Source organism: Rhincodon typus, chromosome 18 (assembly GCF_021869965.1).
Source record: "Rhincodon typus isolate 14 chromosome 18, sRhiTyp1.1, whole genome shotgun sequence".
NCBI classification, from domain to species: Eukaryota; Metazoa; Chordata; class Chondrichthyes; order Orectolobiformes; family Rhincodontidae; genus Rhincodon; species Rhincodon typus.
The window spans coordinates 38222870-38250079 of NC_063349.1; the positions used below are offsets into that span (position 1 = coordinate 38222870).

Here is a 27210-nt window from a genome sequence, read left to right on the forward strand (position 1 = left end):
TCTTATGTTAGTTTCTGTGCAGATATATATGCACTTTGATAGATTTTATGATGAATATGAACATCTCAAGACCTTCGGCTGAACAATTCTTTCAGATAAACACTAACAATTTCTATAACAAGGGAACAGTTGCTCTTGTTAATTGTATCATGAAAGTCATTGCTAAAGTCAGAATACAAAATTTCCATTCTTTAAATAACATTTTATTTGTTATTTTGCTGCTGTTTTACTGAGGCATACATTTTAGCAAAACATGAGTGTCTATTTTAGAATGCCCATTTTTGATAGTTGATTTCAGTCTGGGTTTAGATGAAAGGGTGCAGCCATGAAACATTAACTCTTTCTTTCTCCATGGATGAAAGCAGACATGCTGAGCTTTTGCAGGATTTTTTTTATTTTACTTCACAATTCCACTTTAATTTGAATCAAATGATTCTAATGTTCTAGCTAATGTTTTCCTTATGGATTCCTTCAAAAATTTTCCCAGTTCTTTGCTATTGCAATCATGACAACTTTTTTTTAACTACTGGTTATTTACAATTTCCAAAACTATGTAATGTAGTATTTAAGTTACATTGCAATCTAAAATATGTATTAATTTGGCCAACAGTCTATACTGTAAACTGTTTATGACACAGACAGAGAAGACAGTGATTAACTATGTTGCCTGTAGCCTGCTTGTTGTGGGTGTACAAGAAGGACCTAGCATGCCTTACTTTCCAATTTTGATCTTTTTCTGGCAAAGTGCTTAATATCTGCTTTTTACACTTTCCATGCAATAGCCAACATTGGACCTTATGGAGAAGAAAAAGAATTAACTAATTTCCTTAAACTTCACAAGGATCATCTCAGTACAAATATTTTGCATTATCGTGTTGTTTTATGCATATTTTAAGTTTACCAATAGAAGGTCCAGTGATCAATGTAATACATCACATTTCTATGGGCTTTTCTCAGGGTAGTGTCCTAGGCATAACTGTCTTTAACTGTTTCAATCAATGACCTCTACTGCATCTTAAAGTCAGAAGCAGGATGTTTTCTGATGATTGATCAGTTTTCAGTTCCATTTTCAACTCTTCAGATAATAAAGCAGTTTGTGCCACATGCAGCAAGACCTGGACAACATTCAGCCTTGTGCTGATAAATTACAATTGTCATTACAATGCTAGGTCATGAACATCTCCAACAAGTGAGATTCTAAGCATTTTCTCTTGCCATTGAATGCCAGCACCATTAACAAATCCACTGCCATGAACATTCTAAGGTAATTATTGATCATAAAATAACTGGACCAGCTTCATAAACACTGCAGCTACAGATTAAGTCAGACATTGCGTAATTTGAAATTACTCACCTTCATCCACAAGGCACAGGTCATTGGTGTGATGGAATACTTTCCATTTGGCTGGATGAGTGTAATTCCAACAATATTCAAAGAGATTGACACTATCCAAGACAAAGCATTCTGTTTGACTGCCATGTGAGCCATCACCTTAAACTGTCACTCCTTCCATCTTCAACAAAAAGGCAATAATTTCCCCTCCAAATTAAACACCATCCCGCCTACAGTCTTGCTGGGTCAAAATCCTGGAGCTCCCTACCTAATAGTACAGCAGGAGGACTGCAGAGATTCAAGATGATGCCTCACCATCATCTCCTGAAGGACAATTCGAGTTGGACAATAAATGCAGTTGAAGCCCACTCCCCATGAATGAATAAAACAAGTGCAATGGATTTGAATCTCAACCAACGTATCAATGGAAGAATCGATTAGAAAGCGTTTATTTTTACACAAAGAAGTTCATAACACACCACTCAAGCTACTCTAGTATACCTCCTAGTGGACAGTTAGGGTATGCCTCAAGTGGAAGTCTTGGGAAAACGTTATGCCTGTACGTCAGGCAATTAAAAAAAAATAATTTGAAAGAGAAGTAGCAGCTGGAAAAAGAGTGAAAGAATATTTACATAATGCGTAATCAGAAACGCACATTATAATCTTCGATTTATGTCTTATGTCTAAGAAAGTCATTTATCTGTAACCATGTCTAAATTTAAAGCAATCATTATAATTGGCATTGATACTTGAAACTTAACACAAACCATTTCAAGTACGATTTTCAACCCAAACAAACATCTGAACAAAAAAATCCCAATTTCCTTTGTTATTTCACCTTGTCAGTATCTCTCCATTCTTGTAGATATTAAGATCACAGACCAATGACCTTTCCCACAACCTATCCTCATCTTGTTCTAGAGATAACAAGGTGTAGAGCTGGATAAACACAGCAGGCCAAGCAGCATCAGAGGAGCAGGAAAGCTGACGTTTCGGGTCTGGACCCTTCTTCAGAATTGGGGGAGTGGCAGGGGATTCTGAAATAAATAGAGAGAGAGGGGGATATTCACCTGCACATCTGCTAATGTGGTATACTGTATCCGCTGTGGCCTCCTCTACATTGGGGAAACCAAGCGGAGGCTTGGAGACCGCTTTGTGGAACACCTACGCTCGGTTCGTGACAAATGACTGCACCTCCCAGTCGCGAACCATTTCAACTCCCTCTCCCACTCCTTGGACAACATGTCCATCCTGGGCCTCCTGCAGTGCCACAATGATGCTACCCGAAGGTTGCAGGAACAGCAACTCATATTCCGCTTGGGAACCCTGCAGCCCAATGGTATCAATGTGGACTTCACAAGCTTCAAAATCTCCCCTCCCCCTACCGCATCCCAAAACCAGCCCAGCTCATCCCCGCCTCCCTAACCTGCCCTTGCTCCCATCTATCCTCTCCTCCCACCTCAAACTCCACCCCCATCTCCTGCCTACTTACCTCATCCTGCCCCCTTGACCTGTCCGTCCTCCCTGGACTGACCTATCCCCCCATAACGCCACACCTACACGCACCTTTACTGGCTCGACCCCCGCCTCTTTGACCTGTCTGTCTCCTCTCCACCTATCTTCTCCTTTATCCATCTTCTATCTGCCTCCCCCTCTCTCCCTATTTAATTCAGAATCCCCTTCCCCTCCCCTATTTCTGAAGAAGGGTCTAGACCCGAAACGTCAGCTTTCCTGCTCCTCTGATGCTGCTTGGCCTGCTGTGTTCATCCAGCTCGACACCTTGTTATCTCAGATTCTCCAGCATCTGCAGTTCCTATTATCTCATCTTGTTTTAGCTGCTAACTGCAATGGATACTAGTTAGAATCAAATGTGATGTGGTGCTTTAAGCCTCCATTGCATTTGTTTCACTGTCCCCAATGTTCTCAGTTAGAAATTGTTACAGCCTTGTTCCAATACGTATGTGTATCACAAATCAGATTCAGTTCTTGACATGTCCTGAATTAGCTTAGCTTGGCTGAGACAACAGCTGGACTATTCGTCTTTTATTTTGTGTGGATCGGAAAACAGATGAACTGTGATAGTGTTCGGTCAAATAGCGATACAATGGCTCCAACTGGACGATCCAGATGTGCGGCTGTTATTTGATGACGTAATGGAGTCCAGTTGTGATGCCTTCCACAGTCTGAAATCAATGTCCAATACACATGAAAATTGGGGGCTCTTGTGGCACAGTGATATGGTCCCTACCTCTAGGCTAGAAAATCCACATTCAAGTCACACCTGCCTCAGAGGTGAGGTATAACATGTCCAAACAACTTAACCGAAAATATTTATACGACCAATGGCTATTTGAATAATTCATCAAAGTTAGAGGATCTTATTAATATCAGTTGGTAAGAATCTATGTGATAACTGAATTCTGTCTGGAATTACTATAACAGAAATTGAATAACAACTGAAGTAACGTTTAAGAATGGGTTAAAGCAAAACTTTGAGAAAGTAGTAGTAAAATATGAAAATTAAACTTTGTTAGCTTTATTTTAACAAAAAAAGTCTAAAACGAAGTGTCTAATCCTTTAGCTAGGGCTCTAATGCAGGTTACCGAATTAAAATCATAATGAAAGTAAATCATTTGACAAATAAAATAAGTGGCTTGTTGGAAATTTCTGATACTGAATACCAATGTTCTCAAAAAAGGATGTAACCATATATCACAGCGCTTTGGATAATAAATTGAGTGAAACCACCGCTAGAGGGCAAAGCCGATTCAAGTCTTGGTGTGAAGAACAAACTATCGCGGGATGGCAAATGATTCGGACTGAAGAAGCCAAGGGAAGCAAGATTAAACTGTAAATTCCAGTGTTTTTTCCCCTTCAGGCCAGTTACTTGTTCGATTGAAGTTCAGCAACAAGCCAGCGCTTCCCAATGTCCTTCACCGAGTGAAGGCGCGCAACAGTTCGAGAATGACTAGAAATATCCCCAAACCACACCAAGATAGGATGTTCAAGAAAAAGCAAACACACGTTTTGAAAGATTGTCTGTTTCCTTTGTTATTTCCTGTTTTTGATGCTTTCCTGATGTTTAACACACACCCAGCTCCTCGGTTAGCATTCATTCCCAATGTTTCTCACAGTTCAGCCGTCAGTTAAGGGACCAGGAAAGGGAAATGTTTGTGTTAGTTTAAAAAAAACAGCTCTTTGAAGTTTTAATTCCGGAACCTAGAAATGGTCAGCAGGCGAGAGCCATTAGTCTTTTAAGTAATCCCAACGGAGAACATAAGAAAGATGTATCCCAACACCTTGTTGCTGCGTTGTGTGGGGTAGAGCAGGTGCAACTTGTGTGTGACATGTAAACCTTAGGCACCACAAGAATATTTCTCATTATGGCTTGGGAGTCAATTTTGCGTGACGGGGAGAATACTGCAAGTCTGAAGCGTTTTTTTTTGTAGCTACTTTCCAACAACGTTGTACTGAGGGGTTCGGTTACTGCAGTTGGCTGGATGTTTGGTCGGTGATGTAGATTATTGCCAACGCCGTGGGGTCAATTCCGATATCAGCTGAGGTTACCATGAAGTATTCTCCCCTCACCTGAGGCATGTTAACCCTCAGGTTAAGTGGCGTTCAGTCGCCTCTCTCCCTCTCTCTGTCTAGTAGGAGAGCAGCCCAATGGTGCGGTAGGACTGTGGTGCCTACCTTTCCTACTACTACTGTGCCGCAACATTGATACAAAAGAACAATATTGCAAATGTTAGGGATCTGAAATAAAATAATAGAATCTTCCTGAAAAGGTCTGCCAGCATCTGAAGAAAGAGGATAAGAATTAACCTTCCAGTCTATGACCTTTCACTTAATTGATGAAAAGTATTGCGTTTTATAAAGTGCAATGAGCCATGATTCACGTACAAAATGGATGAGTTCCAGTGTTTAAAATTAAGACAGTGAGTTGGGATATTAGAATTAAATATATGACCAATAAGTATGAATGTATTTAAAGGAGCATTCGGAAAACAAAGTCAAGCTTGAATCTACATGTACACCGATAGAATCTTGTGATGCAATGGGAGTGTCCCTCCAGGGGTCTAGAAGTTCTGGGTTCAAGTTCCACCTATCATGGAGGTAGAACATTACAAAAACGGTACAGAATGGGAAAAACACGTCGGAGACTGGGTTAATGTTTGGATTTAGGATACACAGTCCCAAATTGTTATTCCACTTTCATTGTCTATTATTGTCCATTACTGTAGGTGCCGATATTACTCTTGTTTGCAAATTGGGTGACAAGTTTTCTTAGCAGAATTGTATACATGTTCATAAAGACAATGTTAAAAAAATGATATAATTGCAATAGAACCAATTCAGAGAAGGCTCACTGGGCTCGTTCCTGGTATGAAGGGATCATCCTATGAGGCTGGGTGTGTATCCATTGGAGTTCGGAAGAAGGAGGTGATTTTATTGATACTGGGAGGATGTTTCCTCCAGTGGGGAGGCTCGAATTTGGGGACACAGTTTAAGAAGATGGAAATTGGAAGAAGAAGTTCCTTTTAAGATGGAAATGAGATTTTCTTCTCTGAGTGTTGTTAGTGTGCGAAATTCTCTTTCGGGGAAAGTAGTAAAGGCTGTACTATTGAATTTATTCAAGGCAGAGATTTTTGATAGACAAGGGAGTAAGGGCTGTGGGGTGGGGGAGACAGGAAAATGAGATTGAGATCAAAAATAGATCCTTCATAATCTTATTGAATGTTGAAACTACCTTAATGGACTAAATGGCCTAACCCTGCTTCTAAATCTATGTAATTTCCAAATTCCTAACTGCCTTACAATTTCGCAATACCGACGAAAGCTTCCGTCCACATCTCCAGATTTGCAATTCTGACTAACTCCAAGACAGCAGTAGAGATTGTGTAAAAGTCCCACATTCTCTGCTATAACTTTAACAGACCACCTATTCCTTCATTTTAATCTGATAATGCCTAAGTATGTTTAGGATGCGTTCATAAACATCCTTTTGGTACTCTTTAATAATATCGGGCTAAGTTATTCAGTTAATAATCATTTTATCTCGTTCAATGCACACGACGACAGTCGGAAATCTGCAAAGGGACATCCTTCAAAGAAACAGATAGCAGATGCTGAGCTACGGCTGACAGTTGAGTCCATTCATCAATTACGAATAATTGATGGTCCAGCGAAGCGTGCCCTTGCAAGAGCAGCACGGGCGGAGAATCACTAATGCTTTTGGACAACACCGGATGAAGAGTTAACGCTGAGGTATGCCCTGAATTTCACGTTGTTGCATCCTGCTCAGAGAATACACCTTTGCTTGTTAAAGTGCTTGCAATTTCAAATCGAGAGGAGGGTGTTTTTCTTTTCTCCCTGCACATGTGGCAGCGGTGCAGGTGCAGTGTTGTTGAGTGACAGCAGGCTCAGAGACTCAGGACAGAGCAGAGACCGTCTGGAACTGTCTGAAACTGAACTGAAACTGACAGGGGCGGGAGGTGGGGCTGGAGGGGGCGGGGCTATACGCATGCGCCCTATTGCCTGCGGGTGTCCCCACACGCGGCTCCGCTCTTAGCAGCGACACACACACACACTCATTCACTGTTTGCAGCCTTTATATATTTATATGCACACACACACACACATGAAAAAATCGGATTGCTAAATGTAGCCGACCGATTGCACAGCGAATCTGCGTCCCGGTGCCACCAGCAGCACCTTGCGGTCTGCTGTGAGGTTACAGACTCTAAAAAAGGGGCAAAGGAGGGAAAAAAGCAAAACAACAGCAACAATATATATCTATATAAACAGCCCGAGGATGCGGATCCATCCCAGCGAGGTGAACAGAAGAATCGATGCGATACTGTAGTAGACATGATTTCTGAATTTGTGTGCAGCGCGTTTGCTGTTGCCCTATATCTGAACACACTGAGTGCTGACTTCTGTTACGATGACAGGTAGGTATTGTTCTCTCTTCATACTTTCTGATTGATCACTTTAAAAACTGCTGCCAGCCTTTGCCGGGGCAATTCATGGTATACTGGTCGTGATCTGTATGTGAAGGGATTCATTGCGTTATCCTCTCTGAGGAAGGGGAATGAGACCTGGATTGAGGAGACAACTCTCGGTTGTGTCACTGGAGTCTGCAGATGCTATTCCAGTGAAGCTGTGAAATCTGGTGCGGAGGGCGATTAGATAAAGATGGCCCATCCCTGTCACCGGATTAGAAATCAAAGTGCACCGGCTCCGAGTAGAGAAACCACCTTTTGGCAACTGGAGCATTTTTACATTCACTAAGATTACAGAAATCCGCATACTTACCGGCATTGTTTTACAAATTTAAAAGCACAGCAATTTCCCTTTAAATGCATTCTTTAAAAAAAAGATGCGATCTGGTGAACAAGGCGTCAGTTGTGCTGTCTAATAAACTGTGAAGCCTACTGTAAACCTAACAGTTTTGCTGGCATTCCATTGGGGGAAACCACAGTATTGTTGGAAATTGATTAAAAGCGTCCCCACTATTGTGAATCTTGAGTTTAATCCAGTTTCCGGTGACTTAATCTGATTGCCATTTAGTGGCAGCATAATTGGAATATATGTGAAACAATCACGCGTGGGTAAACTTCAGTGTCTGGGGTTTTCATGCTCTATTGAAATTAAACCGACCTAGACCTGACGGTACATTGACTTGATCGGTTCTCATCAGGCTATGAGGTTGGTGCTGCAATGTTCCCATAAAGCGGGGAGAAAAGAACCGATATTTAGTCAGTTGAGGACATTTTCCCGTGCTTCAGCCTTCAGAGAGAGGGAGAATCGTTGGGTATGGAACTGACAAAAGTGAAACCATTGCCAACAGCGAGCAATGCAGTCTGCTTCTAGCAGCAGCGTGTTTGCGTTGTTTACAGTGAGCTGCTTAGAGATAGGCTCAACCGTTTTATTTTTTTAAGAAAATGATTATCAGGGAGTTTACACTGAAATTCCGTGGACTTTGATAGGCTGGTTTTGTCACGTTGAATAATAGAATAAATCAGCCTCTCTTCCTGCCAAAGAAATCCATTATTGTCAAACAGTATGACCGTCTTCTCTGAGGAGAGGGGCGCATCCTGAGTGATTAGAAATTTAAATGACCGGTATGTATCTATGGTAGACCGTTCGCCTGTTATAAACAAGCGAGAATTTCTTCAAACTGGCCAATAAACCAGCGGGACCTGCTTGATGCACTGTAGTCCGAAAGAGGTCAAATGGAAAGAGCATAATTTGGCCTGTCGTTCGCAAGGACAATAAGCACGTGTGTTTGAAGACAACAGTTCAGTATAACCCTATAGAATAGACTCAGCCCACTCGCCTGCGCTGGGGGAGGGGAAGGGAAGGGGAGGGGGCTTCTGAGTCCATACCAGGAGAATGACTGGGCCCTAGCCAACTTCTCAGCATTTTGAAGACAAGGTGCAAAAGTATCGGCCCGGGAACTGCTGCGTGGGATCCTGACATATCCGCTTAATATTCAACTCTCTGCTGTTTTATTGGCGACATTGATGGGTTTGGAATAAATTAACCCTTTTAAAAATAACTCATTTAAAACCAACTGGGTTGACGGTTCCACTGAAATAGCAGAGAGAAGAATTTCAAAGCGATAGTTAAAGTGTTTGTCATCCGGTATCCCATGGAGTCATTTCAGGACCATAATGTTTTGTCACTTAAGCTTTTGCTATCAGTACCTCCTGCTGAAGATTGTTTTGAATAAACAGTAGGAAAAGTCGGGCAGTGGAGTTTCGACTAAATGTTAACTGACTTGTTTTCTGTAACTATTCTCAGAAGTTTTACAAAGATGACAGTTCAATTCAGGTAATCAGATACCTCCTGAGGAGTTCTCTTTTTAAGTGGGGGTGGGAAAGCTATAATTTTAGTTAAGTAATTTAGATCACAGTGTTCATCTAACAGTCAAAGGAAAGTGTAGACACTTTCCCCAGAATATTTCTTCAGCCTATGAAAGCTGCGTAAGTAATTTGTAAATAGAATATTGTCCTCCAGCTGACATTCAACAGACCTGTCAAACGTTATGAAAAAAGTGAATGTGATATATTATAATTGCTTCAAGTCTGTGCTCAAATTCATGACTGCGACTTAACGGTATATCTTTGTAATTGGCATATTGTATGATACTCATTTGTACAGCCAGACTACAGACTGTTTTCCAATAAAGATGGATTGTTGTAATATGCACTGAACTTTAGTCATTCATGTTTTATTGTTATGAAGTTTTTAAATGGCATCACTAACTTACACACAAAAGCAAAAGAGGTGAATGGTCATATATTCAGCATTGTGAATATTTCACCATAATTCTCTGGTTAAATAATATTTCATATTTCAAAGGATAATCTCTGAAGTCTCCTACATCAGAGTAACACCTAAATTCATCTAGACAACTCTTATTGAGCCACTTGGAATGTCAGAGTGATTAGTCACTGTATAACATAAAACCTCTTTTTACGTAAAATGAATGCGCTTGAAAACATAAGCAATAAAAATTAAGTACTCAATGAATTTATGGTAGTAATTTAGTCTTGCAATTCAAAAGGTGGACATGGAGAAAAGCGTTTAAATTTGCATCATGCTTTTCTCAAACTCATGTCCCAAAATACTTTACCAATGAAGGGCCCTAAAGTTGTAAACAACCAATTTGTAGCCAATTTGTGTGTAGTAGAGTCCTAAAGATGTCATGCGTCCCATGGCTCAATTGGTAGCATTCTTCTCTGAGTCTGAAGGTCCACTCCAGGACTTGAGCACAAAAAATTCAAAGTATCAGTTTTCAATTGTCTGTGAATAAATTTCAGTGTATATTACAACAATCCACCTTTACCGGAAAACAGTCTGGCTGTACAAATGAGTATCATACGATATGCAAATTACAAAAGTATAATATTAAGAAGAAGTCATGAACTTGAGCACAGAGGAAGTTCTGCACCGTTTGACGTGCCATCTTTCAGATGAAGTATTAAACTAAAGGCCCTGTTAGGAAGATATAAATTATGTCATGGCATTATTGTAAAAGAGAGCAGGGTGTTTTCCAGTTTAGCAGCTAATATTTATCCTTCAATCAACATTTTGAAAAAAGATAATTGGGTCATTGCCTATGAGTTTATTATGCATAAATTGGCATTTGTGTTTCCTACATTATAACAGTGAATATGCTTCAAAAATATTTTATTGACTATAAAGTACTTTGATATATCTATGGTTGTGAAAAATGCTATGTAAATATAAGTGTTATTTTGTTTACTTTTATAAATGGTAAAAAATACTAAATGTCACCAAATCATCTGTTTCAAGTGTTCATCAAGATTTAAGTATTGTCCAGAACAGTGGCAAAAATCTCCCAGCATTATATTGAAGCTACTAATCCTAAAATGTTATGTGCATCTGGCATATTCAAGTTATACCAACAGTTGCATTTCGTCATGCCTCACATTGAAATCAATGACAAAGCAGCTTTGCACTCATTGAATCACAATGAAATTCTGGGTCCACTACATATTATAAGTTGCTTTGTCTTAAACTTTTACATGCTGTGCATCTTAGAATATACATACCAATTTGTTCTTTATGGATTCACTGTGACAAGCATGGAGAATACCATTGTGGAAATACTCCGAGCTTTGTTTTCCAGGCAGCTTTTTTAATGCCCTGAGACAGTAAAAGGCAGTGGCTACATTTGAATTATCCACAGGTGACGCAATGGATAGAATGGTCCGGATTTCACAGTCAGTGTTGAAGCAATGTTACTTGTTGCTGACCCCAAGAAAAGCTGCCCACAAAATAAAACTAGTGATCGCTATGGCATAGATTTCTCCTTGCTCAATGTTCATTGGAATAAAGTGCAAAGTCAAGGGGGTTTCCAAATGATCAGCAATAGAGATGCCATTATGGAGGGTAAGCAGCCAATTACACTGAAGCAGTCTTGTGGATAGTCTGCGGATAGTATAATTGTAATATATTGACGTTTTTCACTTTTGACTAAATTTTATCGTCCATAGAATTGTTTTCTTAAAGAAAGTAGTGGAGGCTGAATCATTGAATATCTTATAGGTTGATTCAGACAAGAAATTTTAGGGTTGTGGAATAACAGGTAGGAAAGTGGCGTAAGGTCAGAAAGAAATCAGCCATGATCTTAATGAATTATTTTGCAGGCTTGATGGGCTAAATGGCCTATTCATGCTCCTACTTCTTTTGATCCATTATGACTTCATAAAGAGCAAAATAAATACATGAAAAAATAAACATAGGATCATGGCAGTAACTGAAATATCATAAACAAACTTTTCGACAATTAAGTTGTGTGAACGTTTGATATTGTAATGGAGAAATTTGACATGCCACAAATATATAAATAACTTTACATTATAGTTTTCAGAACCATTCCAAAATAATTATGTACTAAGTATGCAGTTAAAATCCCATTTATGCCTTCTTCAACAAGATGTATCACTTTCAAGTTTTTTACATGAGACAAATAACATAAGAAGACAGTTTAATCAGTTCAGTAATTATTATTTGATTGTGGTCTGGGAAAGCCTCGACCAGCATACCCTATGGGAAAGCATTGAATCAATGACGTCAGCTTCTGGATTTTTACATTTAGCTATGCATGTGCAAATTTGCTTCAATTTCAGAGAAGTGTTTACAGCAAATATTGACAGTTTTGCTGTCATTACTGCCTCAAAATTCAATTTAGACATATGTTCACAGGACTGAAGCTGTATTATAATTTGTGACTAGCTCAACCAATCTCAGGTGCCCTTGGATTTTCTGTGTTCTCAAGAGTCAGACTGGAACCTGATGGGAGAGCATTACACTTCTGCTTTCACATTGATATACATCCAACATCCTTTGTAGAAACACTGAAGTGGTAGTATACTGGCATTGATAAATACCTAAGCTTTATTCCCATTGTGCTGTTATCTAAAGCCTTCAATTGTATCCTCCTGATAGTTATTCAGAGTTTTCTCTTTGTGGGAAGAACTGGTCTCTCTCAATTTGTGGAATAAGCGTGCAAATCTTGTACAACAATCAATCGTGTGTGCATCTCCTGAATTAATAACAGTCCAACTCTTCCCAGAATGCCATTGTTTGCCACAAAGTGTTCAAATTTGTACAGCCTTATCTATATATAATGGTGTGGACAATGTTTTAAATATATCGTGACTTGCAAGTTAGGGAGAGTCTTACGACTTACTGCTGTTGCCCATAAAGAGCAAGTCCTAAAATCCTTCTTGTGAAAGACATTAAAACAATGGATTATGGTTTATTTCTTGCAACACTCAGAAACTATCTTTGGTTACTGAAACTAGATTCTGCTGAATGTTCCAATCTCCGAAATTCAGGAGCTAAATTTAACTCCCATCATATATATTATAAATTCAGTTCTTGGATGTAATCAAGACATAACAATAAAGCTGAATATGCAACAATCACATGACCTGAACAATGCTTCATTTGTAACTTTGTTTAAGAGACGCTTCCCTTCTCAAAAGTCTATTCAAAAATTACACTGAAAAAGATTAATCAGAGACAGTTTGGTAATACCTCGTTAACAAGTAAAATGTTCATGATTCCTTAACGCTTAATTCTTGCTTTCAATGATGTATTTTTGCACTGCTGGCTGTGGTGGATTAAATTCATTTCAGATTAGTCTTTATGAAATTAATCCGATCACTCAAGCATTTTGGATTGAGTCACATCAAGCTGCCTACATGTTTGAAGCCTGTAATCAAGAGTTTGATTAGCATGCAAGAGCAGATCAGATTCAACAACACAGCCATCTTATTTGTATGAATTTGCATTAATGCTAACTTTAAATTAGAAGTATGTGTTGAGATGTCTATCAACAGTCTAACGTTGTAACAAATTAATTTTCGGTGTTGCGCAGCATGGAGGCAGATTAAAAAGTAGGCTTCTGAACTCTACCAATATGCAATCATTGCTAGGTCACCCCATTGTGAACATATTTGCATTGTGTAAAGCAAGATAACTCTTGGTCATTTGCAGATACATTTTAAGCTGTATTCCCTGTGATTTTTGCTAATCTGCCGTAATTGGAATCGTTGATGAAAGAATTAAGGGATAACATTTCTAAAAAGGAATATTATAATAACATAAAACCTCAACATTTCTCTTTATAATTAAAAGAGTTGTCATATTTAATTGATACTCATTTAAATTTAAAGTTGAAATCTGGAAACGTGGACATGCTAAAGATATCAAGCTGACAGTGTAAACTCCAGTCTGTTCTCGTGACCTATATAGCAAATCATTAGGGAATTATTGTGTGCTAATGCAATATTTTGTTATTCTCAAACAACAGTTTTTTTTGGAAGCTTGCATTAAGTGATTTGCTGTGTTTTTTCCTGATCAGACATCTTGGCAGTAACCTTGATGTTTTGAGGCAAACATCTCAGCCACCTACTAGAAACTAGATGGGTGCTTTATCAATATTCCTGTCAGCTGTGATATTACAAGCAGTAAATTTGATGATGTGATTAGAAAGAGTTTGTTATTTTTCTCTGTTTTCCTTCTGTTTTTATACAGTTTCCTCTCTGGCTTCCCAGATGCTAGTGAAGTCATGCTAAAACATTTACAACATTTCTTTTCATAGTGCAAATACATAGCAAAGACAGTCCATCATTTCCTTTTAAAATTGCCCAACTGAATAGAGGATGAACAAAATTTGAGAGGTTAGGGACATTTAAAACTTAATCAACTGTAATGAATTCAGAGCTGTTGTTTGCTATTGTGTCCAATGAGCAACTTTCATGGTTGATGAAACCATTTAGCATATTGTAAATTCTTGATAGCAACTACACTCCACTGCCAAAATTTACCAGAAAAATGGTCATCTCACATTAGTCTCTCCTGCCATTCAACTAGGAATTGCTTTTAACATCTGATTAAAAGTAGACAGTATGAAGTATTTAACCAAGATCTCACTTCTTAAGGCAAGGGTTCAGTGTTCTTTTTAACCCAATTATTTTTTAAGCAATCACTTATGAGAGCAATTGGAAATTCCAAGATGAAAAATCCATTGAAAAATATGTTAAACAGCTCAAAAAGTCCTTTTCGTACTTGTATTACTATTTGAGAACCACACATGTATGATAATATCATTGCATGGTAATATCATTGAGGAAGGCTTGTAAAAGACGGAGTGTAACAAATTGTATGTTCAGAATCTTTTCTGTTAAGCTATTTGCAAACCTAAAGTTTATTTATACTAGTTAGAAAGGTGTCTGTTATTAGGCATATCAAAGGAACAATGATCTGAATCAAAATGTGTGCAATTCTATTCTTAACTCTTCCTATATCACGTGTATTTGGATTTGAAAACAATGGCTTTAAAAGCCTGAGTAAAGTTTGTATGGTTTAAGTATATAATTATATTTCAACACACCTTTACAACAAAGCTACAGCCAATTTTTTCACTACAACCAAGGCCACTGGTAGCCAGTTTTCATGGAAAAATGCATGGAATTGTGGAATGCATTCCCCAAACACTGGTAAAAAGTTTGGAATCCTCCATAATAAAAACAGAATATAATTTACTGAATCAAAGCAAATCAATGGATGAAACATGAATACTACCCCAAAGCACCACTTAAAATCTCAGAATCTGTGTAACAAAAAAGGAAATTTGATTTATTCATGACACTGTTGTGTATTAGCTCTTTCGCATAATTATTCCACTCGAGGTACAGAGGAAGACAACTCAGAAGAGACTGTTTGTTCTCAGCTGTTCTTTACAGATCTAATGATTTTAACGGATGTTCCCAGGTGGAATGTCTGGATTCTGGGATAGAATCGACTGGCAATTGCTTTTGAAACAGTAGAACAGAGTAAAGGAGATACAGTAGCAAGACAATGAATTGGACAGTCATTAAATCATGGTTTCCAGTTTACGATTCGTTATTGAGATCAATTATCCTTGCACAGTAATAGATTATGTCCTGAAGCCCACTTGTTAAGAAGACAAGTTTTTTTCTAAATTCTAATTGAACAGGATGTGATTTATACACCTGCCACATTTCTAGTAACGCATTATTGAAAGAAATGAACTTGGCATGACAGTAGTGTTTTTGATCAAGAATCATCTTGCATTCAACCAACCTCTATTATTCATTTGGTCTTAAAGTTAAGGATGTTAAGATCAGGATAAAGCAATCCCAGTTTAGATGTAGCCCAGTTAAGATGTAGCCCAGTTATATGCAAAAGAAGTTTCTTTCTAAGTTTCTGCAATGTTGTGTAATTTACTGCATTGTGTAAATGTTCTAATTCTGTACATTCTTGCACTGCCTCTTTCTCAGGGTACAATAACAGTACTAAAGCAACTTGGAATGGATCCCTTTTCAGTCTGCAGTGGATTGCGAGCTCATTTACATGAAACCTTAAATCAAGGCCCCATTTGCCCTCTCCAGCTGGGGTAAAATGTCCCATGCCATTACTTATGTATGGAATGGGAAGTCTTCTCTGGTGTCCGATATTTATCTCTCAAAAGGACCTAAGAACAGGTTATCTAGTCGCTATTATGTTGCTGTTTGTGTGCCTTTCCTGTGCAGAAATTGGATGTCCATTCTCCAACATTACAACAATTGATGACTTTTCAAAATACTTCATTTACTATAAAATATTTTGATGTGTCTTGAGATCCTGAACTTAAGTTTCCATAAATATAAGAGTTTGCTTTACAAATAGAGTTACAGAAATTCCTCTGCAAAGTAGTGAAATAAGAAGTATGCGAATGCTAAATAGCATCAGCACTTTGACCAGTATTGGTGGAGCCGGTAGGTAAATATCAGTAGGAAAACAAAACATAATAGTGGGCTCATCTACTTTTGTTCCATTGATAGATTATTCTATATGCACTAGTAAAGAATGATTTGAAAATCAACCTTCAGCATTTAGTAGAGAATGTTAAAAATCAATTGATGTTGTGATACTGAGTCATCTGTACTACATTGGGAAGAAATTGCAACTGGAAAATCCAGGCTGCATGAGGCCTTGGTTTCATATATTTTAGCTTTTAACAGACAAGTTCCAAATTAAAATCAATTCAAACATTTCCAATCACTCTTCCTTAGCCTTAGTTTCAATGAGGGAAGGGCCATAGGTTTCAGATGTGAATCCATCAACTATTGAGGTTAATGGTTGGAGTGGGGGCATTGGGTATATAGATGGGTGTGGTGTGCAGGTCCACTTTTGGGCCCAGTGCATCCTGAGGAATCAGGTACTAACGTGCCTCTGCATTTAAATTTCAACCTAAGTCATTGCAGTAATGTTAATATTGGAGAACCTTCTGAAAGACAACCTTTTTATTTATTGTGAGTAGTGAAAGTCTTGGACGGCCTGATAGCTTGTGTGTGTATTGTTGTTTGTAAGAGCTCATCTGCTGAAGATTCTAGGATTTGTTGTCATACTTTCAGGATAAGTGATCAACCATTGAGCAGTGGGATGTGAAGAGATTTTTTTCACTAAGAAGGGTGGCACAGTGGCACAGTGGTTAGCACTGCTGCCTCACAGCGGTAGGGACCTGGGTTTGATTCCAGCCTTGGGCGACTGTCTGTGTGGAGTTTGCACATTGTCCCCGTGTCTGCGTGGGTTTCCTCTGGGTGCTCTGGTTTCCTCCCACAGTCCAAAGATGTGCAGGCTAGGTGGACTGGCCATGCTAAATTGCCCATAGTGTTCAGGGATGTGTAGATTAGGGGGATGGGTCTGGGTGGGTGGTTTGGTGTGGACTTGTTGGGCCGTAGGGTCTGTTTCCACACTGTAGGGGTTCTATGGAGAAGTTTGTGAATGTTTGGAATTCTTTAGTGCAGAGGCTAATGGATACTCAGTTGTCAAGTGAGTTTGAGATTGATTGAGTTTTGGGCACTGAATGAATGAAGAATGGGACAGCGGGATCAAAGAAAAGATGGACTTGTATTTAGAGAGCATCTTCCAAAATTAGCAATCATCCAAAAGTGTTTTGCAATCAATGAGGAGCGATCACTCTTGTAATGTAGGAAATGCAGTAGCTAGCTTGTACAAAGCATACAACAATGCAATAATGATCAGATAATCTGTTGTCGATTGAGGGATAAATAATGAATATTTATTATCCCAGGACACCAGGTATACCATTTGAAGTAGTTCATAAAAGATGGTTCTTTTATGACCACCAAGAGACACCTCCAACCGTACAGCAACACTGAATTTAATTCTGTGTCCAAGTTTTGTTGGGGAATTAAACTGACAACATTTTGTCTCAGAGGTAATTGCATTAATAACTGAGCCACAACTGATGCCCTAGTTGAGCTGGTTAAGGGTAGAAGATCAACCTTGATCTCATTGAATGATGGAGCAGATCCAAGTAGCTGAATGGCCTATTCCTACTCCAAATTCATATGTTTTCAAATCTCATTTTACATGAGCTGCTAATCACAAATATTTGGTTTGGAGTTGCCCACATTGGTTTCAGTTATACCCTTAACAATTATATCATCCTAATTTACAAAGTGATGAATATTTTACCATGAGAAATGCATGAGAACGACCAAGTTACAGCTAAATTAATCAGACTTTCTTATGTCTACTTTAGCACATTTGACAATATCAAAGTTTTTTTTGTCTCTTTCGTTGAAGACATGACAAAATTTTTAAAATGCTCTATGGATTTTTTTTGTACAAGAATGATGATTTGAAGAGAATTTACAGTGCTAAGGCTCACAACTTGACAATGGAAATAGGAAAGGTTTTGGTGACATTCTGGGATGATTAAAGTTTAAAACTTCATTATTATCTTGTGCAGCAATTTGCCTTTTGTTTGCTGCTGCTGACTGCATATCAAGTCAAATCACCATACCAGACAATAGGGCTGCTTGCTCATTAGAGACAGAAACTGGGGGTGATTTAACCAGAGGGCCACCATGCCTCAGGTGTGGGAAGAGATTGTGAAAGAGAATCTCAGCTGGTGTGGGGATTGAACCTGTGCTGTTAGCATCACATTGCTTTGCAAACCTACCATCCAGTCAACTGTGCCAAACCAACCCCCATTCATGGCATAATTGAACTGGAATTAAATGTAGTTCACACAATGGCTTCAATGTGCAATTGGTTTCTCCAAACGATTAATTCCTGTTGCATCTTTAATTTGTTAAAAAAAAAGTGATGTGATCTGACCTGATGGCAAGAGTCAAAATTTCCAATCTTCAATATTGTGGTTTTCATTTAGTTATAGGTAAAACTATTATTTAAGAAGGAATCATATTGATATGAGTCTTGTATTCTGCATCATGTTGCTGTGTGCTGTGGTGGAGGTAAAAGTGATTAGTGGAGGAAAATAAAATGTCGACTTATTTTATCGGATACTTTGAAGTGAAATAACTAAAACAAATTATATTTGTTTTGATGGCTGAAGGAGAATTCTTACAATGGGAGACATTGTTCCTGATTTAATTTCACACTCATTGTATTTATGATGTAATGCAGTTCAAAGGATGAGGGCAAAGGAGTTTGAAAGCAGAAGATTAAAGATTTAGCGTTAGATGTATTTATTTGTCACAGGTACTAAGTGTAGGAATATATAAGTACAGCAAAAAGTACACAAAGTTGCCATTGACTGGTTACAAAAAACAGAATTAAAAGATTTTAACAGAGCCAAAGGTAAGCAAGAAAAAAAAAAGTCCCGATCTCAGAGTCCCAAGTCCCATCTGTTGAATGAAGCTAACAGATGCACAATCTGGCAGAACTTACACCATCATGGTTAATTGGCCAGGAAAGTTTCTTTTGATGGTTGAATAAAATTAAGGTAATTTTAAAATAATTTTGGAGCTACAACTCCCAAACTACGATTGTGTCATATTTTACAGCGCACAAGCAGACCATTCAGCCCAACTAGTTTATGCTATTTTTTTTTGTTCCACATGAGCCCCCTCCCATTTCCTTAAACTTAAACTATCAACTTCTGTCTCCTTCATGTACTAACCTAATATTCCCTTAAAAGCATTGTATTCTGTTACATTGGATAAGAAAGAATGGATAATAATACCAGTATTAAAATATATGGTATGGAATTCAGATAACAGGCTTACTTATATATTTATATTTTGTTATATAATTATTTAGATTACCATTGCATTACATATATAGTTGATTGGCAGATGGACAAGCAGGGTAACTACCAACTGAATGCACAGACAATAAGATGGAGACCTTTTATTCCAGAGTTTCACATATTGTTTTGTCATCTAGCCATCTTGTAAATATATTGGCTGTCTGCAATCTGTGCAATAATACAGCATTCACCTTTTCTCCTTGAAGAATGGGAAACCACTTCCATTCAATATGTACAAGGATACACATTAGTGCATCATCTTTATACATCGAGATAAAACTTTGGTGGATGTACAACCTTACCAGATCTAGTCATTATATAATTATCACAGCTTAGTTGTGTAGCTTCACTCTGTACTGATGCTGTAAAGAATGTTGAAAGATCTGCTTGTAAACAACATCATATTATCTTTTCACAAAGTCATGTATTTGAATAAAGAAAAAAAAACAGTCTGATGTTTTGTCCTGGTTCAAGTTAAGATAGGTGTCTATTTGCAAGTTGATCATGCTCTGGGACAACTTTCTCCATTCTTTCCAAAAATGCATTATGTATATGTGGTTGGGTGGTCAGAGTGAGTGATAAAAGAACGTAAGAGCAGCTATGAAGGATAAACTATTGCTTTATGGAGTGGTTCATAAATTTGAAATAGTTGTCTGAAAATCTTATCAAGTAGCTTTGAATTTAACGTTCCTCGGTTTCATCAAATGTGTTGTGTGTCCTGCCAGACAACTAGATTGAGAATAATGAGGAGAGGAGGTTACATGTTGAATATCCCATTTTCTGCACTCGGAAGGTGTGGTGTGGCATCCAATTTTTTGAGGAACACCAAACATACAGGATACGATGGTTAATAGGTCAACAACTATTCCTGTAGTGGTATCTTTGATTTGTCCCCCTAAAGGAAACCTGATGAAATTGTCAGTTACCAAGCATCTCCATCAGTTTGGTAGTGTACTGAAAAGTCAGTCTTGATTCTTGTGCTCATGTACTGGAGTAGGAATTGAAACCAGAAACGTTTGCTTCACAGGTGAGAGTGCTACCAACTAAGCATGAACTGACAAATTTTGATTAAAAATTTTAACACAGTTTTAAGATAAGAAACCTAAACTAGATAACAAAGTTCCTCATTTCCACAATTATTTTGTATATTAGTCTTCAATCCATTTGAATGCCTGTTATTACGCATGCCTGCCGAAATGAGTACAGGTGGCTTGTTTCTTCACACCTATCTGAGCTGCTTACAATCATCCAACACAATATGTAGGTTAGTATTGACTAATTTTTCTGTCATTATTCTGCACCTCTGGCGAATCATGTATCTCTGCTGTGTGCCACTCCAGACAGTTTGGCTGGATTGAGAAATCCTTATATAAACAATCACAAAATAAAATTCATATGTTTCCATTCTGCGGTGCAGTATGTCAGTGTGCTAATGCAGTGTGGCACCAGGCTAGTTACTTGATTACTTTCTTGAACTAAGCAGTTGAATTGATTTAGTAACTTAATGTGGACCATTGAGCTAACTTCATGCACACATCAAAGAAAGTACAGATTATAGTAAGATCAAAAAAAATTATACAGAATCAATGGACTACCTCTAATTTAGCACCTTAGACTGATAAATTATATAATAAAATAAAGAAAGCTAAATATTCAGTAAACTCAATAACCATAAATATATCTTTTTCGTTTCACTCCAGCTAGGTTTTGTTTGACTTTGGGGACTTTAAGTTTATCACCGAATTTGCCGCTCATGCAGTCATTTGGAAAACTTTACATTAGGCATGTGGCACGCTTTAGTGCTTAGCTGTTATATTTAGTAGCTACATCATCTGTTAGTTTAAGGGACATAATAGTGGCAGACAGTTGGCATCAGTAATCATTCGCTAATGAGTATGATTGTCCACCTCGGAAATTCTGTATTACTCATCATGGGTTCTGTGGTTCCTTGTGTGGCTGATGATCCTGATCCTAGAGCTGTATCTCCGACAAAAATTTTGGAAGGTATTTCCAAGAGGTGGATGTGGTCCCTGACTTTAAGATCATTGGCATTTCTTTCTCCTGTTCCTTTTCCTTATTTCCTGTTGCCCACAGGTGTTCTCGAAGAACAGGAGTCTCCTACAAGTCAATTTCTTCTGAACGTGGGTCTCCCATACATTGACATCAATATTCCATTTGTTGAGGGGAAACTTTCAGGGAGTCTTTCAGCCCCTTCCTTTGTCCTCCTCTCATTTGAGTACCATCCTTGAGCTAGGCAAAGTAGACTTACTTTGGCAGTTGGAATTCAGGCATCCTAAGCATGTGGCTGGCCCAGCAGAGTTGGTTTCAGATGACCATGGTCTCGATGATGCTGTTATTAGCTGCTTCAAGGATGCTAATATTAGTACACCCATCCTCCCAACTCTCGTTGTCTTAATTTGGTACTGCTTCTGCCTAAAATTAATGTTAATTTTACTGAATTTTTCTTTGTTACTGCACATTGCATCTGTGCAATTTGTTTTGCCCATTCGTGAGGAATTTGTTTTGCACTATCATCTATCTTCAATATCACTGCATATAAGTATCCTCAATCTGGAATTGCAGCACCATAAATATGTTGAGATGGTTGTTTATATTGTTTCTCCGGTAGTTGTGGAACTTTGGACTTACTATACTTCTACTAGTCATATACAATATCAATGGTATTTTATTAAAATAGCCACAAAGTCAAATTTTGCAATAGTTAAATCTGTATAATGACATGTTGCAAGCAAGCTTATAGATAATTATTGTAGTTAGTGTCTTGTATGTGAAATACATACGTGAAGTGTACATTCTAATTGTTTCAATGGAAAGTGCTCATCATAGCATTAAGATGATTATTCCATATGGTGTCTAGACAGTAATTGTGTAAAGTCCTTCGTGATTTTTTTCCCCCCCCCTAGTTTTAGACACAGCATTTTGGATATTCTGTATTACTTTTGGAAGTTTTCTCAAAGAAATGATCAGAAAACCTATGTTCTTCCGACATACTCTTGATTAGAGTTGAATGCTGCAACTACCACAATGACGATATTTGGTCATTTAAGTTGGGAATTGATATGCTGGAGGAAACTTATACTCTTATGGTTTTGGAGATTGATTTATTTTCAAATGCATTTCTGTGTAGGCAGAGGGGGTTGCAAATTATGAGTATCATTTTGCATAAAAATATAAGTTAGACTTCTGTGTTTTATGAATATTTTCATATAATTTTGAACAAAGCTGTCAAAACAGATGTGTTCTCTTCTTTACAGTCAGGACCTGCTGATGCCACAATCAAAAGTAAAGCAGGCTTCTTACCAAATCAACTGATTGCACTCATTCTTTAAAGAACACCATTTCCTCAAATCTAGCATCTGCAGATTGGAAAGGTTGTGGTTTGACAAAACACTAGGATTGGTCTTTGTTTGAAATATCAAGCAGGCTGCTGATAGGATGACTACATTTTTCATAAAGAAAATACATGCACTTTTACACTCATTGCAGTAAAATAGTGTGTCTGAACTCTATGAGATGAATCGCTTTGGGAGGATATTGGGAAAAAATTCTTTTGTTTCCTTCCACATCTGTGTCAATTCAAGTTAAATTTCTTCTCACAAGTCACAAAGGCTAACTGTCATTTGAGACAGTGACTTAAAAACCCTAACGTTCATTATATATTCTTTGATTTTCAGACAGTGAGGCTAGAGATTATTGTTTATGACACTAGCATTGAACAGTATTTCTATCATGTTGTTTTGCAAGCTATATTAATGCAGACATTAGCTTCTAAAGATGAAATAACTCAGTGTCTCTCTTAAAATATCAAAGGGAAAGGGTATATAAGACAAACATGTTAAGTATCTATTCACTGTTATCACTGATGGTAATATCCACTAGCAACTATGTAAGGAAGCATTGAATGAAGTGGTCGTTCACCTCATCAGGCAGGTTCCTTCCATAGACAATCTAAATCTATTTTAAAATGGAATCGACACAATCCATTGAAGCCAGTCAGTGAAACACTTTATTACATCTGTCAAGTGGCTTTAATGAGATTTGAGCTGATTATTGAGATGATTATAGGGTTTCTGCAGAATATTATTGTGCTTTGGTTCTTCATTAAAATGCATCGTCATGTGCTCTTATGATTAATAGCTCAGATCGGAGAATATTGTAATTTTTAAAAAGGAATCCATTAATTTTGATGTTTCACTATTTAAATTTGGATTTTTCTCTTAAAAAGCTCAATTTGCATTATTTTTCTTTATTCATTCACGGGATGAGGGCGTTGCTGGCTGGCAGCATTTATTGTCCAGAGGGCAATTACTACTTGTTTATGCAAGTACTTTAATGAGACTTATTCTTTAATCTATAAGAAGTTTGAATTCAGTTAACAGGAGACTAAGTCCAAATTTCACCACCATACATGCTGAGCTATCGGAGTAGCAGAGTAATGATGTCTTGCTGCAGTTATACAAGGCCTTGGTGAGGCCACACCTTAAGTAATGTGTGCAGTTTTGGTCTCCTAGTCTGAGGAACGACATTCTTGCTATTGAGGGAGTCCAGCGAAGGTTCACCAGACTGATTCCTAGGATGGCAGGACTGACATCTGAGGAAAGACTGGCTCGAACGATCTTGCATTCATTGGTTTTTTGAAGAATGGGGGTGCAGGGAGTCTCATAGAAACATATAAAATTCTGATGGGACTGGACAGGCTAGATGTGGGAAGAATGTTCCTGATGTTGGAGAAGTCCAAAACTAGGGGTCACAATCTAAGAATAAGGGGTAAGCTGTTCAGGACTGAGATGAAGAAGAATTTCTTCACTCAGAGTTGTGAACCTGGGGAGTTCTCTCCCGCAGGAAGCTGTTGGGGCCAGTTCATTAGATATATTCAAGAGGGAGCTGGACGTGGCCTTTGCGGCTATAGGATCAAGGGGTATGGGGAGAGGGTGGGAATGGAAAACTGAGATTGCATGATCAGCGATGATTGTATTTAATAGTGATTCAGGCTTGAAGGGCCGAATGACCTACTCATGCACCTATTTTGAGTAAAAACTAAAAGAACTGTGGATGCTGTAAATCAGGAACAAAAACAAAGTTGCTGGAAAAGCTCAGCAGGCCTGGCAGCATCTGTGGAGGAGAAAACAGAGTTAACGTTTCGTGTCCGGTCACCCTTCTTCAGAACTGATGGTGGCTGGGAAAACGTCAGTTTATATGCAGAAAATAGGGAGGTGGGTGGGGTAGGGAGTAAAGGATAGGATAGAGCCCAAAGAGAGAGAAAGACAATTGGACAGACAAAGGAGTTGCTAACGATCAGGCTGGGAGGGTGAGTAGTTGTTAATGGGGACTGTTAGTGACTAACAACAGGAGGTGTGTAGTGGCAGGCTATGTGGTAACAAGGCCTGGTGTGTGGGGTGGGGTCTGGGACATGGGAGAGTTTAGGCCCTAAAATTATTGAACTCAATATTGAGTCCGGAGGGCTGTAGGGTCCCCAAGCGGAAAATGAGGTGTTGTTCTTCCAGCTTGCGTTGGGCTTCACTGGAACACTGTAGCAAGCCAGAGACAGAGATGTTGGCCAGGGAGCAAGGTGGTGCATTGAAATGGCAGGAAACAGGTAGTTCAGGGTCTTTTCTGCGAGCAGAACGTAGATGTTCTATGAAGTGGTCGCCAAGTCTACGCTTCATTTCCCCAATGTAGAGGAGACCACATTGTGAGCAGCAAATGTAGTAGACTAGATTCTTGGAAGTGCAGGTTAATGTTGCTTCACCTGAAAGGTATGTTTGGGCCCTTGGATTCTGGGGAGGGAGGAGGTAAATGGGCAGGTGTTGCACCTTCGCTGGTTACAGGGGAAGGTGCCGTAGGGCTGTGGGGAGGTGTTGGGGTTGAAGGAAGAGTGAACCAGGGTGTCCCGGAGAGAACGGTCCCTGTGGAAGGCAGACAAGGGAGGGGAGGGGAATATGTGTCTGGTGGTGGCATCTTGCTGGAGGTGGCAGAAATGGCGTCTGATGACCTATTTTGTATAAAACATGTTTCTGTTATTTTCAGAAGGTTTACTTAGTCTATTTTTTTTGATGAAGCCTAAGATCATTGAGACATTTTCATTGGACTTGATACTTGCGCTGAAAAGAACAAATAGCTCAGAATATGTTCATCCCCACTATTGATTTATACAGCACCTTTCATATAATAAAGTCTTCTGCCCCTTACAGAGGGGAGAATGCACTTAGCAGTGGCAGAACTGTTAGGAGACTTGACCAATAACAAGTTTAGAAAGATCGGTTTTGATAATGCTACTAAAGGTGGGACAAAAATAGCATTGAAGCAAAATTACAGTCATGGCCATTCAGCCCTTTGAACCTCTGTTAAGTAGCATGTCTGATCTATAACTCAACTTCATTTTATTTCTATTGCACTATGTCCCTTGATGACCTTACTGAAATAAATCTATTGAACTCAATGTTGATCATTTTGATCAGCTTTTTAAAGAGGGGAGTTTCAGATTTTCACTACCCTTTGGGTTCAAGAGGTGCTTCCTTATCTGACTGTTGAATGGTTTACCTAAATTTGAAGGCTATTGCCCTTTGCTCTAGAGTACATTCACTCACCAGAACAGATAGCTTCTCAGTATCTATCACTTTTATATTTTGAACACCTTAATTAGATCACTACTTCTAAGTTCACAGAAATACAAATTAAGTTGATGCAATCCAACCCCATAACCTCTTTCAGCCCTTGTAACAGTCGAATGAATTTCTGCTGTGCTCCCTTGAAAAAACAAATTACCTTTCCTGATATTCGGTACCCAACACTGAATGCAATACTCCACATGTGACTTGATCAGAACGAAAGCAAAAGCATTTGATTAAAATAAAACAAAGAACTGCACATGCTGAAAATCTGAACTATAAACAGAAATTGTTGGAGAGAAACTCAGTGGATCTGGCCGCATTTGTGGAGAGAAAGTAGAGTTAGCGTTTTGAGTCCAAATAACCCTTCTTTAGAAGTCCAAACCAGTTCTGCAGAAGGGCCAGTGAACTCAAAATGTTAACTCTGCTTCCATTTCACAGATGCAGCCAGACCTACTGAGTTTCTCCAGTAATTTCAGTTTTAGTCCAAAAGTATTTGAGGATAGGTTTCAGAGAATGGGGATAAGGTGTTTGAATTTTTTCTGGTTGATGGGAGAGCAAGAAGTGTGGAGATAGGGGGAGAGTGATAGTGCAGGGACGTAGGATGCACTGGGCATCAAATTTGAAAGTGTAGCTGGAATGCAAGGATAAAGGATTTTGTAAAGATAAGAAGAACAAGGTTGTGGACATGTTTGTTGGCTTGGACAAAACACTGATTTCTGTGTATGGTTATGTAAAGTAGGTTGCACTTTAAAGCTTTTGTGTTTTCTTTTAAACACTCTGCCATCCTGGGGCAAAATTGTGAATTGTGGACACACAGCCCTATTTCCTCAGGAAAAGTTCTGTACAGGGACCAATGTGCTGCACTCACCCTTGCATCTGTTCTGTGCCTGTGTTGGACCAAGACTAGCAGCTGGCTTTTGGATGGTGTGTTACCCCTGCCATCTCCATGCCTATGGGCATATTGCAAATCATCTGGATTGAAAAATAATTTCAGGCACTCTAAATCATAAGCCTGCCTAATGATGCTCAGTAGGAAGTAAAGCCTTGAAAGATTGTTAAAAGAAGTCTGGAAATGATTATTTGCCAATCAAGTGACAGTAGTTATTTCT

General features: G+C 38.6%; 1 protein-coding gene across 2 annotated transcripts in view; it reads left to right on the forward strand.

The window, feature by feature from the left end:
* The first annotated feature begins 6921 nt into the window (after positions 1–6921).
* Positions 6922–27210, forward strand: part of tmtc2a (transmembrane O-mannosyltransferase targeting cadherins 2a) — a 177553-nt gene continuing 157264 nt past the window's right edge. For both annotated transcript variants that reach the window (XM_020526956.2, XM_048608011.1), the window contains exon 1: positions 6922–7287. In XM_020526956.2, the coding sequence (XP_020382545.2) occupies positions 7205–7287 (83 nt within the window). In that variant the 5' untranslated portion in view covers positions 6922–7204. The remainder of the gene's footprint in view (positions 7288–27210) is intronic.